This window comes from Pseudophryne corroboree, chromosome 6, assembly GCF_028390025.1.
Source record: "Pseudophryne corroboree isolate aPseCor3 chromosome 6, aPseCor3.hap2, whole genome shotgun sequence".
Lineage (NCBI taxonomy): Eukaryota > Metazoa > Chordata > Amphibia > Anura > Myobatrachidae > Pseudophryne > Pseudophryne corroboree.
In genome coordinates, this window is record NC_086449.1 from 488,246,182 (window position 1) to 488,264,567 (window position 18,386).

Sequence of the window (18,386 nt, forward strand, 5' to 3'; positions counted from 1 at the left end):
TATGATAGTGGTAGTAATTCATAAACAATACAGCCTGTCTATTTCTGAACAGCTGTTAATAAATAATAAGATGCATTTGCCTTGTAATAGACAAAATCAGATGCAAAAACAAATTACAATTACTAATTAAGGGGGTCATTCTGACCCGATCGCTCGCTGCAGTTTGTCGCAGCGCAGTGATCGGGTAAGAACTGCGCCGGTGCCGCAGTGCGCCGGCGCATGGTAGTTGTCGGTACCCAGCGATCGCCTCTGAGACAGAGGCGAGCGCTGGGCGGAAGGGGGCTGAACGGCGGCGTTAAGCCGCCGTTTAGTAGGCGCGGTCCTGCCAACGCAGGCGTGGCCGGACCGTTGGGGGGGCATGGCGCGGTGGCTGCGTGACGTCTCACAACTCCCGGCCAGCCGCAGGAGCTGCACTGGCCAGGAGTTACTCCACAGATACAAAGGCGATGCTTTTGTATTTGTGCGGGGGGGGGGGAGGGGGGAGATGCCTTACTGACATGCGGGGCGGACTAGCCCTGTGCTGGGTGTCCCCCCACATGTCTGAGTTTACGATCGTAGCTGTGCTAAATTTAGCACAGCTACGATCAACTCGGAATGACCCCCTAAGTTCAAATTGAAAAACATACATTGTCTTTCCCTTCTAAAGACCAAATAGGAATTTGCTTTCCTTCTAGGGACAGAATGAAATATTAATGTAATAATGGAAATAGAACACCACAGCATGGAATGCGTTGGCGTGAATACTCCCTTATTGTACTTTGTCTGTACTTACATACCCCCCTCAAACCTCTGTATCACTTCTCTAAGCACACAGAGATGAATTTGCAGAATGTGCCACCATCACCATAGGCACATGCTTAGTAGAAAAAGTCACAATTTACATGTAAAAGGTGTCAATTGTACAACTCTACATGAGCCCCATACTGCATAATACAAAAATGTATTGGTTTCCTGTGGCTCAAACTCCCCCACCAGATGGCATTAGTTACACAAGAGTAACTTTGTCCATTTCTAAACTGTTAGACAGAATTACTATTTCCAGCACAAATTGGCAATGCAGCATATGTAAGCATCAGATATTCTCTATGTGGACTAGTCTGCAGCACAGGTGCCAAATCACCTATGATTCATTTGGCATATGATCAAAACAAAGCTTATTAAGTGGGTTGTAGGCTGGCATTGGAAACACTACTTTGGGGAATAACTGTCACTATTTAATGGATAATATTTAGAAACAGCATTCCATTTGTGAGAGGATTTGCTAATTAAATTAGCTGACATCCAAAGTGTGTAATTTTCATTTGTAGAAATTCAAGGATTAGCAGTATGTAATTCTCATTGTACAGTAAGGTGCAGTGTTCAACTACAATTACAGATCTATTGTCTAAACCCTTTGTGAAGGTTAGTCTTTTCTCCAGAGCAGATATTAGTAAAGCATGTGACCTGTATCCACATCAGTACATTTATTTATGACTTTTCTTATTTTATTGTTGTTTATGAAGAGAGATACATTGTATCCACAGCATCTTATAATAGCTTGTAGATTTATGTACTGTATCTGTACATACAGATGATTGTGCCAACATTGATGATGTGAGGTGGGACTCCTCTGCATGTGTCGGAGTGAACACTTGAATGCTAAGCACACGTTACTGTCACATTTCTCTCCTTTCTCTTTTTTAAACATCCTTCCATATAATCCTGACAGTACGGAGTAATCGTGGCTGCAATAGGCAACAGTACTGTACATAAGAGTTTACTTATCTTGTCTACATTAGTTTACGATTCCTTATCTGTGGACACTGTGCCTTATTTGCGGATTACTTTTACCTTTATGTTGCTAAGGACTTCAAAATTGTCTTCTCTCCACCACCTTCGACATGAAAATTTCTGGTCACTTTGCATGGCTTTACAGTCCTTTAACACCACTCACAGCCATGAAAGACTTCATATATACAGTATACATCCCTACCAGACTCTACCAGCTAAATAAAATGTTATTTTCCTTAATTTACTGTATGTCCACCACTGTGTAATAAGCTTATAAACAGACATATTATGTCAGTGTATTATACAGTCACAGCACTGGTGCTGACACTTCCTGCTACTGGAACACTTACTGCTGTCAGGGACTAAGCCAAGTGCTTTCAGAAAAGTGGCAAATATGAGCAACCTGTTCTATGATGTATAGATATTCATGTATAGCATGAGCTCCAAACAGCTCTCAGAAGTCACTGATCGATAAACAACCATAGAATTGTTATTACCCAATTACCTGCACAGGGTGCTTATGTCCCGGGATCCTGACAGCCGGTACATTAACTACATCCCTGCTTATGTGTCACAGAGCTTCCTAATTAGTGGTAGTGTGCTATGGTGATAGTGTGGCAGCCCATTGGCTAGGATTGGTAGGACTCCATAAATGTAATCCTGTTGTCTATTTCACTCACTTTACTTTTTAGTAAAACATCTTCTAATTGTTTACAGACTGCCAGGGCCACAAGATATCAGTCACCTCTGTTCAGCCCTAAGAATACCCTCTGATAGTGACATCTGGGGCACATACAAATACCAGGCAGGCTGTTCCTAGCAGTGCACACAAACACACACTCACTAGGGTCCATATTTATCAGAAGACAATTAACCTGGCAATATTGTTTTGTGCTGCGGGAGGAAACACTAAACACAGGGAGGACATACAACGCCACACACAAAGGGCTGAGGCTGCATTTGAACCCATGATTCCAGCGCTGTGAGGCAGCAGTGCTATGCAACCACAATTCCCACACTATGCCAACAGCTCATACTTCAGTAGAAGCTTTTTCCCCTTTCCCAGTGTGATAATCCTCATTGTGCCCCCTTTTTGCCCTTTTATCCACTCCCTTTGCCTCATGTCTGCTCATATTCTATCCTCACGTGTCTTCTGCTGGTTTTCCTTAATCTGTTGTCTTGTCTTTATGATGCCCCATTTCCTCATATCACAACCAAGTATCTTCTGTCTGCTTGTGACAGCCATGAATGTTCTCCTCTTTCTTGTCTGCACATTTATTTCCTCTAAGTAATGCCCCCCACCCTACTTGTATGACCTGTCAGATTACTCCCTCCTTTATCTTCCCTGACTCTCTCCAAATATCTGCCCACTTTATCTCACCACATTTCTTTACCAGATTCCTCTTCCGTTACTGCTCTTTTTTTATCTTCATTTTGACTCGTCTTAGTCCTTGTGTAACTCATGCTGTCTCTGCCAAGCTATCTCCTTGTCTTACCTACATGTATGCCCCATGTGTCCCCTGCTATGCTGCTTCCACTCCGGCTACATCTTTGTTTTGTTTCTACTTTCTTTACTATTCATCCAGTCTGCTACTTGCCTAATTTCTCCCTCCTTCTGCAGGCTATCCCTTAGCTTGATTAGGGAATTCAATTCAATGCGGGAATATGTGTGAAAAGGGTGGTAGCATCAGTCTTTAATGCAAAGGGATATTCAATTAGAGCCCCTTTTTCGCACTCTATAAATGACACTGTTAACGGGCTATACTATAGAATCCGGAAGAAGTTCCTAGACCTATGTGTTGTCAGGCTATTTACCCCTGATTTCTTTTTTAAGCCTGAGCTAGTTAACTGCAGCCTGTGGGCTGCATTCAGGACTAATTGAGTAGCCCTGCTGCTTCAAATAGTCTGTGGTAAATTACTGTGGCTAATTGAATCCCCTCCACCCATCTCCTTCTGTTGCCTTTCCTATGTGTAAAGTATATGTGGCTAAACTGAGCAATAACAGGCAAACAAGTAACATGTTTTAGTTAATTGAAGAAGTGCTTCTAAAGATGTAGACCAGGGGTGGCCAACCAGTCAGATGCAAAGAGCCAGAAAAGATCTGTAGTCAAGGGCAAGAGACAGTATAATGCGCACGCATTTATTAAGAGGAATGACTACCTGAATATATTCATGTTTCTCACACTAACACATTGTCACTTTATTTCCTTATTTCTGTAAGTGTAATATATGGGGCAGATTTAAGCTAACAGTGTGAATTCCAAATACTGGTACTATGAGTATTCCCACTTTAGTAATAGCTTTTCATCCCCTACAAAGTCCATCGCACTTAGATGCTGTTCTGTCTGTGTAGTTCTTTCTGCTGTCATCTCTAGCCATATTGAACCCTATATAATGCACTGTTAAAGATGGTGTTTGCATTTACTGTATGCACAATAGTTCTACATATATTATATAACATATTATCTATATATATTATATATGGCTGCATTTATTCATTCAATTTCAACCGAACTGGTTCATGTCAATGTCTAATGTCATAAATGTGAGTTATGTTATAACATGTGCAGTACATATCAATTGAGTCCTGTATAGGATAGTTTGTTGTTAAATGTATACTTTTTGAGAGGGATTATGCTGAATGATATTCAGTAAAAGGGGTATTTATTTCATTAGAACTGTTCTAGTGCTGCAGCAGATTAGATATGTTAAAAAGTATTTATTGGTTTTTAGACATTTTGTTCAGATACAGAATATATGAATGGATTCCTAATTAGCAAGTGTTACAATTCAATTCACAGTTTTCTAACACGTTTCCTGCTGTTGCAATGTAGCATGAATAAACAGAGTCTCTGTCTGCTTCTTTCTCACTTTCCATGGCCGTGTTGGATAAATGACAGAACCCTTTTTTGCCACTTCTACTGTCATGCACAATGTTCATACAACGTACTACAGGGGTATTGTCTTTTTTTATTACTATTTGGTAGCTAAGACTTCCAGTAGATGGCCTAGTAACGCACATACTGTATTGCATGCAGAGTATTCATCAGGCACATTGCAGGCTACATCCACAAAGAGGTAAAGCATGCCTAGAGTACCGTTCCTAATGTCTCCTGGCCCTAAAGACACTTTTCATGCCCTGATGTTATCAATATTTTTATTTTCAAAATGATTGTTGATATTGTATATATCACTTAAGAGATTTTCTCATTTGCCTGGATTAAGTTCTGCTCGATAGCAAAATGGCTGTTAGATACAGTTGTTACTGACCACTAGAGTGAAATCTTTGTGGTCTATAAGAGAGAAATCCCTTACGAGGAGTGCATTCCATGTAGACTAACCAAACCATGGATCTGTCTGCAGTGTGCTTATGCCTGTATATTCAGCTTCTATCATTGGTCCCTTACAGTTTTTGGAATTGTAGACTTGCTTGGCATGAACTTTCTGATCTGCCTATAGGCAACATGTGCTAAAGAGCCGGATGTTATGGAAAACCCCTGAAATTCATGACCTCTATTGCTGTCCGTCAGTGCTTGGAAAAATATGCTATAGATATAATAAACATTCAAATGTAATGTGTATTAGCATTTGTCTCTTTTGTAAAAGCGCTTAGAAGAATACTGATTCAGTTTTGATTAGTATAAGGATTGGTAAGATCAAGTGTAGTTTCAATATTCATGGTCTGGGTAACATAAATTACAATATAGGGAACTCCGTTTTTGTACTGTATCTAAGCATGGATTCTACCAATTTACATTCTGAGAGGGCTAATCTAAACACTTTAATATGCGGGTTAATTGCATTCTGCATCCACACAACATTCGGGTGGCTCATTTTAGATTATAAGAATAGCTTTTACTAATACAGTACTTGTATATAGCATGTACAGCTAGCATTCCTAAAGGGATAGAATAAACAAGTAAAATGTGCAAGTAAATGGTCAAGTGTGACTGATTTATTAATACTCAAAAGAGAATTGTTATGAAGATTCATGATAAATTAAAGAAATATTTTTACCTTGAAATATAAATTGAATTTCTATTACCATGAATTTACCCTGCTGAGAGTTCAGTTATTATATGTAGTGTATGCATACTGTATGTTTGCGGAATTACTTTAATGTATGTGTTCACTACATGAATACAAAATTCAAAGGAATGAAATTAATTATAAAAGGATCATTGGCAGGTTATTAAAACCATTGACCAATTATTATACTTTTAATCTTCACCTTTTAACCATTTATATAAAGCACTTTTACAGTATTGGCTCATTCGTTTGGCATTAAATTTGCATGCACTCCTTGGTAGAGATAAATGTCTTAATTTTTGGAGATAATAAGGCAAATACTTTTTGGGTGTGTTTCTCCACTCGCCCACGTTTCTGTCCATTGTATATACTTATTAAACAAGCCCCACCCACTTGGGTCAGATGACTCATTATGAACATGTTCCGTGATGGAATACATAACTATAATTGTAACCATACCAAGACTTGTGCAAGTGATTTGTTTTCCAGCCATTTGGAACATTCTTTCTCCAGAAATTGAGCACTAATCAGACATGCATGCTCTCAATGTGAAAACCTTGGTGTATAATTTATTTCTTCTCACTTGATGCTCAGCTCAACCAGTAATTCCACTGATCAAGAATGTCACTGCTGCGGAAACATCAGCCACTATCCTGTGGAATTTTGAGAATCCAGATGTCAAGCTCTATGTTAAATATGTAGAAATGAGTAAGGACCAGTTTTATTAAAATGATCATACATAGGGTTTAGCTGGTAAAACTAGTTGTAAAAGTATATTCAAACAGGGAATACTTACTGTATACACTAATTCACCCAAAAGTAAAACTTTTGTATTGGGTAGAAGTGTTTATGATAATATAAATCTTGTTTTAGTTTTCTGTGGTGCATCATTCACTAGTCCGCCTTTAACAATACATCAGTGTTCTCATTCAAACAGGCAGCAATACAATGCAAAGTTTGGGAAGTTGCATCGATGATAACGGGTTGGGTATGAAATATCGACAGTCATAACGTCATCATGTAGACATGATAATGTGGATATGGTCATACTGTTGACATTGAACATGACGACATTCATCATTTAGGCAGTGACATTTCATCCTGGTGGCCGAGTGCTAAGTTACCTTCTGGCTGCTGCGTCTTCCAGACGCAACGGTCATGTGACCGACACTTCTGGGTCAGACCTCCGATGCTGCAGTAGGCTGGTAAGTACATATGTAGCCACGTTCAACATTGCTGCTGCTGCGCCATACAGGTGTCCGAGTCTCGGCATACAAATAGCGCAGGTAGGCGAAGTAAGGCATGATAAGGAATGAAGTACAGTAATCTCAGTCTCATAAATATAAGACTTTCGTAATCTGAAAAGCCACACTTGTATATCTGTGTAAAAAGTAGCATCCAGCTTTTTTCTAATTTTGACTGTAAATCTGTGTGCATGCCTGAGTCTTTATACGAAACACAACAGAGCTTGTTTTGGGAAAATTAGAAAAAAACTGTGACTACTACTTTTTACGCAGATACACAATACAAGTGTGTCCTTTGCGGGAATCGAACGCTAGCTCACGGGCATGGTAACCATCAGTGATACCACTATGCCAGAACAGCCACGGCGAGAGGTGAGTGGCACCTGCAGTGACACAGTGCTGTCGCTCATTGTAAAAACATGTATATAGTGCTGTGTGTCCCAACTCTATCGCTGATTGTAATATTTTTTTTTCTTTTAGAGAGCTATTTAGAACTCTGAACTGTGCTCTTCTTTGTGTGCGTCAGAAATGCTGAGCAATTTTTTTGTGTTCACATTTCTGCTTAATGTAGGATCATCTAAAAAAAAAACGTAGTTCTTAAACTGCAAGCATTGTTTGCTTTTACAATGGAGATTTCACACATGCGCAGTGGTGGTTTTCAAAAGGGACACCTGGTGGACGAACACCAGTATTGCGCCCGCCGGAGACTCAATTCATTAAACTGTGACTGAATATGCTACGCTGCGTCAAAGAGCAGGCAAACAGAATGTGACTTGTTTTTTCACACTACACAGCACACGGAGGATAGATGAGCGTGGCTACATCTGTATTTCTACCCTATCCCGTACCCTAATCCCTTACCCTACCTCTAGTGCCTATCCCTAACCACCCCCCTAGCAGCCTAAAGTCTGACAATTTCAGCTGTTACCATTCTGAAAATGTTGACATTTTGCCTGTCAATTTTGTAACAATGTCGAAATCATAACTGTCAACAGTCTGGTTGTTATTGTCGATCTTTTGATGACATCCCATAGCAACAACACTGCCTCTTTGAATAAGGAGAGTGTTACTGGTCTGACAGACAGTGTACACCAGACAAGCAAAGCTTCAGATTTACTTAGTGAACTCCACTTAAAACTACATTTTAAGATTTCCTGTGGAGGAGTTTATTATTTGTAAACTCATGTTACAAAAAACGTAACTCTAACATACTGAATTCAAAGTTTAATTTTCATTATGATTTCAATACTGTTAATGGGGACCGGTCACCATAATATTAGATTTATTGATAGTATATCAAAAGCTACATATACGTCATATTATATTGGCATTCTTTCCCTTTAGTGCTGGTGAAAATGTGTACCAGTTTTTGTAACCAATCAACAATATGCTTTAGACATCAAATTTAAATGCCTGGTTGCTATAGGTTACTGCAGATGTTGCACTTTTTAGTAAATAGCCTATTTGTCTTTTACCTCTACTGAATGAGAACACCTCCATAATGAAATGATATGGTATTCAAATGGACAAGAATACAGAAAAGATTGTTAAAATGTCCTTAGTAGTTAACTAACTAACTAAACGTTATTAATATGTTTAATTATTTAGAAAATTGTTAATTAAAATTTTAATGTTTATATGTTACTGTTTAATACCCTGTAGAACTGCTTAAAGCTTTCCCTGCATGTGATTCTAGAACGAATGGTCAGAGCCTCCTAAAAGTAAATATGGATAGATCATGAAATAAGTTATTCCTGTGTTGTCCGAAATTCTTCTAGGCAAAGAAGACTGGAAGGAGGAATCTGTAAATGGTACTCGGAGCGTCTTTGTATTAAAAGGTTTATCTCCTGGGACATCATATATAGTTCGGGTTTATTCTGATGATCACACAGATATGTATTCAGAAGAAACATTTCATACAGGTCCAGGTGAGGCATTTGTGCGCAACTCATGTGCCTCACACAATTATCTTAGTGCAACTACTTCATTTTATGGGGAAGAGAAAGAAAATGAATGAAATGGACAGTGGTCTTCCCAAGAGTTGGGCTTCTTCCTTTTTAAATATTAGATGATGTATAAAAAATGTCACTAAAGTAACAAAGTGCAGGTTGCGCTCCTCATATAGTGTTTTGCCATCTGTACCTATATAGCACTTTGTGGAAAAAATAATAATAGGGAAATGCAGCAAGTGGGTGAAATTGTGGTTCTAGATTGGAGGATCTGATCGATTTTTTCCAGGATACTGCACTATGCAAATAAATAGGCGATGTGTGCAATCAGAAAAGCATTGCATTCCCACATCTACACATTCTTAAATTACCTTTATTGTGTGTCTGGACTGAGTTAAAACAAAGCCACAGCAGCTTGGTAAATATTGCATTACTGTATGTCCACTATGTAATATATGCTGCTCAGTATAACATTGCCTTATAGTTGTAACCACAATGCAGTATCAACAGAATGGCTGCTTTCTAAGAGGGTTTCTGTATCTTCTCAGTTTAACTTAGTAGTCCTGCTTAGAAAACACAGCTAAACACAGCTGCATCTTTTACACACTAAAAAATCCATGTGCTGTATCAAAAATAGTGGGTAGGAGGTTTCTATAGTAGGGGGTTTCAACGCTTCAAATAGTCTTCTCTAATAGGCTGCAAATTACTTTTATATCTTAGCGCAAGGACCGTACAAATTGGTATGCGTTACTGTATATGGTGATCCTTGGCATTGATAGGTTTAGGAAATGTGATTTGTCATCAAAGAGCTGACTGCATGAAGCCATAGAGAATGGTCATCATGATACAAGTGGAAACATTGTTTATAAGGAACACATATAAAAGTGTCTTTTGTCTGCATTGCTGTTTTGAAAGTACTTCCGTCTTAAAATGTTAAAAGTAGACTTTGCAGCTATGCTTGCAAATAGCGATGCCATGAACTCTGGACCACTCATCCGGATATACGTATAATAAACTTCTGCAACCCCATAAACTGTTGCTGAATTGTGCGATCTGCTAAGAGCATGGATGAAGATTCTGCATTTAGCTTTCCCATTTGTTATGTAAAGCAGTTAATAATCTATTTTCCGCAAAATGTGATATTTAACGATATACAGTACACATAGAACAAGAGAGATTATTTAGAATTTTGTCCGCCCTCCTTCTTCAATGTTACCTATAGCAATGTGATTCATAAAAGATGGATACAAATCACAGATGACATATCTAATATGTAAGAGAACTATCTGGAGCTATTTCTAGAGCAGTGTACCATGCATTAAGGGGGCACCTCACACGCTGTACCCCAGTATGATTTCCTATATAATTTACTTGGTATTTATAAGCAAATTCCTCTTTTAAATCGATTTTGTAAAGCGCCCACTTATTTTTATTTTTGATTATAATATACTAATTAGCACTAATATACAAGAGGACTATTTTTCAGTGTGTGCAGATTTCCATAGTTTGCATTGGGTGCAATAAAATGTAGAAACTGGATTTAGCATACAATAATGTTTATTTTTGTTTTGTTTTTTTACAATAAATGTGTGGCTTTTTATCTATAGCTATCTTGTATTGTGGGATACAGTATATAAATGTCTGCCTTATAGGTCATGTGATGTTTCACAGCATGCCGTAAGAGTGTGTTCTGAGAGTTTTCATGCACTACTGTATGCTTATGAGTCATATTTCATGGTGTAGTAGATGGATAAGTGTGCAGATGTTTATCTTACTCATTTCTGAAATAATTCCCTGATTTCTTCATGTTTCTGGTATAAGAATTAAAAATTAGATCCCAAAAAAATGTGCCGGTACACCCATAGCCCAGAGTACCAGCACACACAAAAGCACTGCAAAATGATATATTTGTTTCATAGCGGTGCATTCCACACACACACATCATGTTGCCATTTCTATGACTATACATGATAATGATGTATTCATGGAATACAATGAGGGGCTATTTGGCACACCTAGAGCAAAAATGTATGAGGACTCATCTCTAGGTGTTTGGTATTGAGCAGGCTGGTGACATATATACAGTACCCTCCACTGCTCAAGGTATCATACACAGACCAGACAGCTATTGATTGGATAGGATTACTGTTTTTTGACCTGTCCTGGAACATCACCCTTAAGGATGGAAACCACAATCATTGTAGATGGTTGAAAATGTCATTACAGATAGCTGTAAGCCACAATCGAATTAAATAATACATGTCACTTGGTTGATGTCATACATATGATGCATGCATAGCTCTGGAATTTTACAATACGACATACTGTACAATATATTCTGTTTAACACATGCCGAATTTGGCTTAATGTACTATATATATATATATATATATATATATATATATATATATATATATAAAATGGATCATATAGGCTCATTATTTGAGGAGTAATGTCCTAGGTTTTTGTACATTTAATGGGTGCAGCAACAGAAGGGGTAGCGACCACTTTCCTATTGTACAGTTTGTTAATAAACAGTAACAATTTGCTCTGTAAGGAATGTTCTTGCTTTTTCCACCGGAGTTGGGTATTAGAGTATCCCTTAAACACTTTATAACTCTTACCGTAGTCATTTTTTTTTTACTGATTTCTTTTTCTACCTTCCCTGTTATCTCATATGTAACCTATGTACTATATCTTAATGTCTCCTTCCCGTTTTTCAGCCATGGCCAGTCGACAAGTGGACATTGCTACACAGGGATGGTTTATTGGTCTGATGTGTGCTGTGGCCCTCCTTATATTAGTTTTGTTGATTGTTTGTTTTATACGAAGAAATAAAGGTGGAAAATATCCAGGTAAGTCATGAACAGATTAATTGAACTGCAATTAGTAAAACACAGTCCAAATTTACAGTTTGCAGATGCGCACCCTCAGGAATATATAAGGGATGAGATCTCATATTAGTCACTGAATTCATCATAGTCTCAGTCTCGCTGTGGAAGATTTCAATCCCTCCAACTAATTAGGACAATTCCAACATCAGTTACTTCCAAATATCCGTGTTCCTCCAGTATATTTTTGGATTGTGTGAGGAAACCAGAGATGAAACCATGCAAGCACAGGAAGAATATCCAGTTGCAAAACGCAGTCCAGACTCCTCTACTACCCTGGGGCAAACACAGGATTTCTCACAATGATCAAAATGTAATGTTGAAGAATCATTGTGGAAACAATACCTGGGATTGTATACAGTCCTTCAAGTGTTTTTCTGTATAATTCATACAGGAGTGTGAATATGGGATACATATGTGAACTATAGGATAATATAGGAATGTACTGGTTGTTTATATTTACTTGTCTAATATGAAACCTTTATCTCCACCCTTCTTACTTATACACACAGAAATACATCTGTTTGAAAACCATTTAAGTGTAGATTTACATGTAATAAGGAATTTTGAATAACTTACGGTTTGTTGATATTTACTATATGGCTAATTACACAAAATAATAATTTTGTTTGAATGGAATTAGGTAACCTGAAATAAAATTTTAAGTTTTGGTTAATTTGCAATTGGTGGCCCTGGCTATTCAGTGTGTCCCCTGATATGAATGAGATCCTGCTGTGGTAGGCTTGTTAGGGAACTAAATGCCAGTACTGATGGGAGAGATGTGTGCTGAGCGATCTTAACACAGACCGCTCAGCACACATCTCTCCCCCCGCTCAGCACAGCGCGATGTGCTGAGCGAGGGGTGACGACAACGGGGGGTCGCTCAATTCACACAGCACTGAAGTGAGCGACCCGCTAGATTGAGCCTCTGTCACGCTCAATCTAGCACCGGAGATAGCGATATGCAGAGCCGCGCATCGCTATCGCTGGGGGGCATACACACAACAGATCCGTGCTTAAAATCTAAGCAATCTAAAGTCAGATTGCTTAGATTTTAAACACGGATCTCTCCGTGTGTACCCCCTTTACAGTATGTAGTGGGCCTTTTAAATAAGGTTCACAGGGTAAGAGGGGATCTCCTGCTTCATATTGATAGGCATTTCGAAAGACCTGACAGATCTAAAAAGTGCTTACAACAAGTAGAGTCTCAGATTTTATATTATATCACCTAATTCCTATTTTTTTATTTCTTATATGTATCGTGTTTATATACACAATAAGTTAAATGATTAACTTGTGGTTTTGTTTTACTTAAAAGTTAAAGAAAAGGAAGATGCCCATGCAGACCCTGAAATCCAGCCAATGAAAGAGGATGACGGAACATTTGGGGAATATAGGTAAGAATAGACCGTCAAATTCACTATATCACAGCAGACTGTTAATACAGAAATGGAACCAACTTAGTTTGCATTATGTTCTTGTTTTCTTACAGCTGTGGGTGACGTGTTTTGTTGAAGTTCTGAAGAGTAGAAGGAGAGAGGGTTTAATTATATACTGTACTGTAGCATTGTACAGAGGCTTCCCCGTGTCTGGTGACACTCGGTGCGCTCTCTGAATCCCCTCGAAAGCCTCTGTCACGCACTGAAAAGTTGGACATTGCATCTCATAAAGAGGATGTGGTCTCACGGGGGATCCCGATAGCATCCCTCCGGGGACAATGAGTCCAAATTGAGATGCATGCACGGCCGAGAACGAGGGTCGTTAACGACCTGCCGGACCGCGCATCACTCGTCGGCATACACACTGGGCAATAAAGTAAACTCTATTGCTCAGGAGGGGGAAAATGAGCAACATAGTTTACTGTATGGCTAAGTGTGTTCCCACCTTTACAAGTTTTCTGTTCAGGAACTGGCAAATAAATCCTGTAATGTGAAATAAATGTATTACTTACAATACCTTGTAAACAATATGCACTTCCTAATGCACCATATTGCACACCTTACATATGCAAAAGAATATATTTGTTTTGCTGACAGACTACATGTCAAGTAAACGGTGTGCTAGCTCAAGCCCAATGTATACTGATTAATTCCTCAGTGTTTTGAATAGTCCCATGTTAGCCAGGTTTGCTTTGCACACAAGTGGGTAGTCAGTAGTAAGCAAACATGCAGTAGTCTATCTATCCAAGAGGTACAGGACCATGTAGCAGAAGCTGAGCAATTAAAATACTTAGGAAAAGGCTTCAATCAGGGTGTGTCTACTTATAGGGCCAAACAGAATCCAAGGTGGATTCTTAAGAGGCAACTCTGGTCACATTGCATAAGGAAAGTAAAACAAGGTTTTAGGTACAATAGTGACCTCTGGTGGTCGGAGGTGAAATTGTCCAAGTCTATTCCTACAACTACACAAGAAAAATTGTAAAGAAAAATGAATTTAATGTTCATTGAGTTAGTAGGTATTGATTTAAATCTTTGGGTGATTTGTATTTGTTTTCTTTACTTTTGCAATGGAAAATGTAGGTTGATTGAAAGGTAAGAATGGATGCTTGCAACCCTGCATTACAAAGCGTGACATTTTACCTACTGTTTTCCCTTTTTTGGAGAAATCTAAGAAATCTAAGAATAATTATAAATCTAAAAATGGTATATAATTTATTTTTATGATGATTAGTTTTTGAAAAAAAACAAATGTGAGAAACCTATTGTTCCTTCTCATAGCCCACATTACCTAGATAGAGATGTGTCCTCACTAACCTAGCTTCAAATAAAACCAAATATATCCATTTGGCAAACCACAAAAAATGTGACTAAGCTGCGCCAATGTGACTAAACTGTGCCAATGTGACTAAGCCGCACCATGCGTCCTGTCGCTTAGTATTTTTTATTTTTTTACTGAACTTGTCTGTTTTGCACTGATAACTGGATAAATCACAAAGTATTCTGTACACCACTAGTGGATTTTCATGCTTAGCAGTGCGACGAGAACGCTAATCTTAGAAGAAGTCAAAATACCAGGGGCCGATATGACTGAGCCCTCCCCCCATGTAGCGTAGAGTGAATTTACACTGCCGCGATTGCGAGAAAAGTATAACTTGTAAGCTTTACGATCCTGTTTGTATGCAGCTACAATGCGGAAAAAAAATGCTAAAGTACAATAGTCCGAAACAATATATCAAGGGCGCTGCGTCTAAGAAGCACCTTGCGTCTCTCGTCATATAGCGAAAAAACGCTAGGTGAATAAGGACACATCTGTTACACTGAAATTCTTAAGAACTACAGCAAATGTTTTCACATGTATCACATGCAACAAATATCAAAAATCTGCTGTACTCCATTGTTACCAATCATACTAGTATCTGCCGTGGATTACAGCATGTGATTCAGAATGAACCGTTCCTTCTAACTTGTGTTACTCTTTCTACTCTCCCAGTGATGCAGAGGATCATAAACCTCTTAAAAAAGGAAGTCGGACTCCCTCAGACAGAACTGTGAAAAAAGAAGACAGTGATGACAGTTTAGTTGACTATGGAGAAGGAGTAAATGGGCAATTTAATGAAGATGGCTCCTTTATTGGACAATACAGTGGTAAAAAAGAAAAAGAACCCGTAGAAGGCAATGAAAGTTCAGAGGCTCCGTCTCCAGTCAACGCCATGAATTCCTTTGTCTAGTCACCATCAAGTGGTCATATTCTCTTTTGCAAACTGCCACGTTCCATTCAATGCACTCAGTTATTATTCGTGATTATGTGGATATTCACAGGATGCGGAGGCATATTCATACATTCAACAGTACTTTCAGATCACAATCTCTTGTAAATGGTACAACAGTATATGTCAGTGTGATTGTACAACATTGCCATCTCTTTGTTCAGGACATAATTGTTTTTAACAATGTTCAGGAACTGACTCTAAATCTACAATGTAGCAAAATGATTCATAATCCTATTTCCTATATGAAAACTATAAATGCATGAAATGGTAAACATTTCACATACCAAGCGATGTATGTAAGCCATGGTTTGTTCCTTTGTAATGCAGTCCTTGGTCCGACGCCTGGGTATAGAATCCGTTTCCCTCATCAGTATTATATTATTGTTACAGTGTGTAGAGCTTCAATGTCTACGTAAGTGGACATTGCTGGTGAAGTTGGTGAGTTTATTGTATACTATACCATGTCTTTTTTAAAAGACTACAAAATAAATTACATACAGTATATATATATATATATATATATATATATATATGCTAAATAATTTAGTATGACACATGTATTCGCTGAGGCTTACTCAGATCCAAAATATGCTCTTGGCACCTATTATTTTATAACCTCTCAACATATAAAGTGTTACACGTACTGTGTTGTAATTTGTACTCTGTGTAAAAAGCAGTTTATTTAGGTTCCACAGTGATTAGCTTTGCAATGCATTCTGGGATTTGTATTTTCACAGTCACTGAGGGGCCGGTGGAATGCCCCATTGTCTTCATGAACCCACACGCATACTGTTCAGTGCCTTTATTTGATATGCATTCCATGGTGCACTGCTCTGCTGGATAAGTTGGCACAGTACCCAGTCATACTGGTGAACTACAGTATCACGATTGCCAAAAATGTAAATTTTGTAAATGATAAAGAAGTTATGAAAAAACATTATACTCAAATGGAAAAGAATCTTCTCTATTGTAAATTGCAATAGCCTAGATGCTGCAGGTATACAGTTCACTGATATTTATATGAACAGCCGCAAGTGCATAGCACTAATAGTGACCGCACTCGGCTTGCAGTGACCCTCACACCTCTTATAGATAAGGCTGCTGATTGGTTTATCGGTAAGCATCTGCACAACACCTTGTCAGAAATGTATCCTAGGTTCCCGCAAGAAACAAGAATAAAATCCTGCAAAAGAGAACGCTGCTAACAAAGATTTAGTAGAGACGGATAGCTATCATCCGTGACAAAATATATTTATCTTGATTATCTAAACTATTCCAATACTGTGGTTTAGCTTCATATGAAATTATATAACAGCCTATGGTTGAAGCAATGCTCAGTTTCATTTGCCAATAAATTGCATTTTCATAACTTGCATCAAGTTTAATTTTAAGTAAGCTTTTATATGTAGATATTTTGTTCAATTTGTAAATATACAGAAATATTAGATGCTTTATGCTTCTAGATGTTACAAAGAAATAAAGCAAAGGTTATGTTGTACTGTGTAAGAAGAGATATAGCCTGTGGAGTGCATGGTATTTTTAAGGCATATACTTAAATGCATATATTTTGCTGTGAAAATGACATAGTGAACTATTGTTCTTACTGCAGACATCCTTACCTTGTGCCAGTATGTTATATTTTGTCATCCCTCCTCTTAGAAACTTCCGACTAAAGCACAAGTTTGGTAGCTGTGTACACACTCCTGTTCCTCACCGCACCTGCATTCTCTGCATTCTGTTTGTCCTCGGTCCCAGAAATCCAACCACTTTTGGTGTATTGGTGGGACCTGAAGATGTGCAAATAAATTATCCAAATGAAATGTCAAAGCACAATAAGACGATATCTGGAGAGAAAAATATGCTTTAGTAGGTTATTGGTGGCTGCGATGGTCTTTTATCAAGGGAGAATCACTGTGACATAATTCTGTGTTGTGTCAATTTATATAGCAGAAGGTGTGTCTGCTTGTCAGGGTTCCATATCTGCATTCATAGAGATGCTATAAGCTTCATATTGTGGCTCAGCTTTATAATTGACACTAGAGAGCATGAGAATTGTGCCTTATTCCTTGATCAACGACCTCCAGACGAGCTAACACAAGTGTGCATGTTTTGGGTCACTTGCCGACACTCTTGTGTAAAACCAACATTTTGTATATTAATAAATGTATTAAAATTTCAATTGCTCTATGACTTTTTGTTTTTCTTTTCTGTGAAAAAGTTTCTATTTATATGTCAACAGTGTGTAATGCTTGTGACGGTTTGATGGTTATTATATTTTCTGTAGAATAGCTAAATTATTATTATTATTATTTTGTATTATTTTTTTAATAATTATTATTATTATTATTGTTTTGGTTTGAATCAAAATTGTAAAACAGTGACTCCCAGGAAGGTTGCCATATACAGGACACCAGAGGTTTTACAGTTGAAAATGTCTCTGATACTTTAATTACAAACCAGCACTTACAAATTCCATAAAGGGGCATGTGTGGTACTTGTCACACAGGTAAGTGCCAATTAGGGAGCTCAACGAAGTCTATATAACCAGAATGGAGTATTCAGACTCTTGCATATCAGGCCAGTGATTGGAAATGTCAAAATGGTATTTCAATACATCACCCAATGTCACAATTTCATATTATAGTCCCCTCCCCCATCAACTATCTTGTAATGTGCATTCAATCCTGTCTCTAGGATTTAAGCATTCTGTATGTAGCATGGTCATGGCAGATTGATATGTTTGTTTCAAATTCATGTTAAGCTGGGTACACACCTATACAATCCATGGCCCGAT

General features: G+C 38.1%; 1 protein-coding gene across 14 annotated transcripts in view; it reads left to right on the top strand.

Annotated features, from left to right (window-relative positions):
• The window catches only part of NRCAM (neuronal cell adhesion molecule), a 327,854-nt gene extending 310,083 nt beyond the window's left edge, over nt 1-17,771 (top strand). For 7 of the 14 annotated variants that reach the window (XM_063927298.1, XM_063927301.1, XM_063927303.1 and 4 more), the window contains 6 exons: nt 4,671-4,727; nt 6,394-6,507; nt 8,822-8,971; nt 11,716-11,847; nt 13,202-13,280; nt 15,313-17,771. In XM_063927298.1, the coding sequence (XP_063783368.1) occupies nt 4,671-4,727; nt 6,394-6,507; nt 8,822-8,971; nt 11,716-11,847; nt 13,202-13,280; nt 15,313-15,550 (770 nt within the window). In that variant the 3' untranslated portion in view covers nt 15,551-17,771. The remainder of the gene's footprint in view (nt 1-4,670; nt 4,728-6,393; nt 6,508-8,821; nt 8,972-11,715; nt 11,848-13,201; nt 13,281-15,312) is intronic. The other 7 variants (XM_063927308.1, XM_063927309.1, XM_063927310.1 and 4 more) reach the window with 3 other exon arrangements.
• The last annotated feature ends 615 nt before the right edge of the window (nt 17,772-18,386 follow it).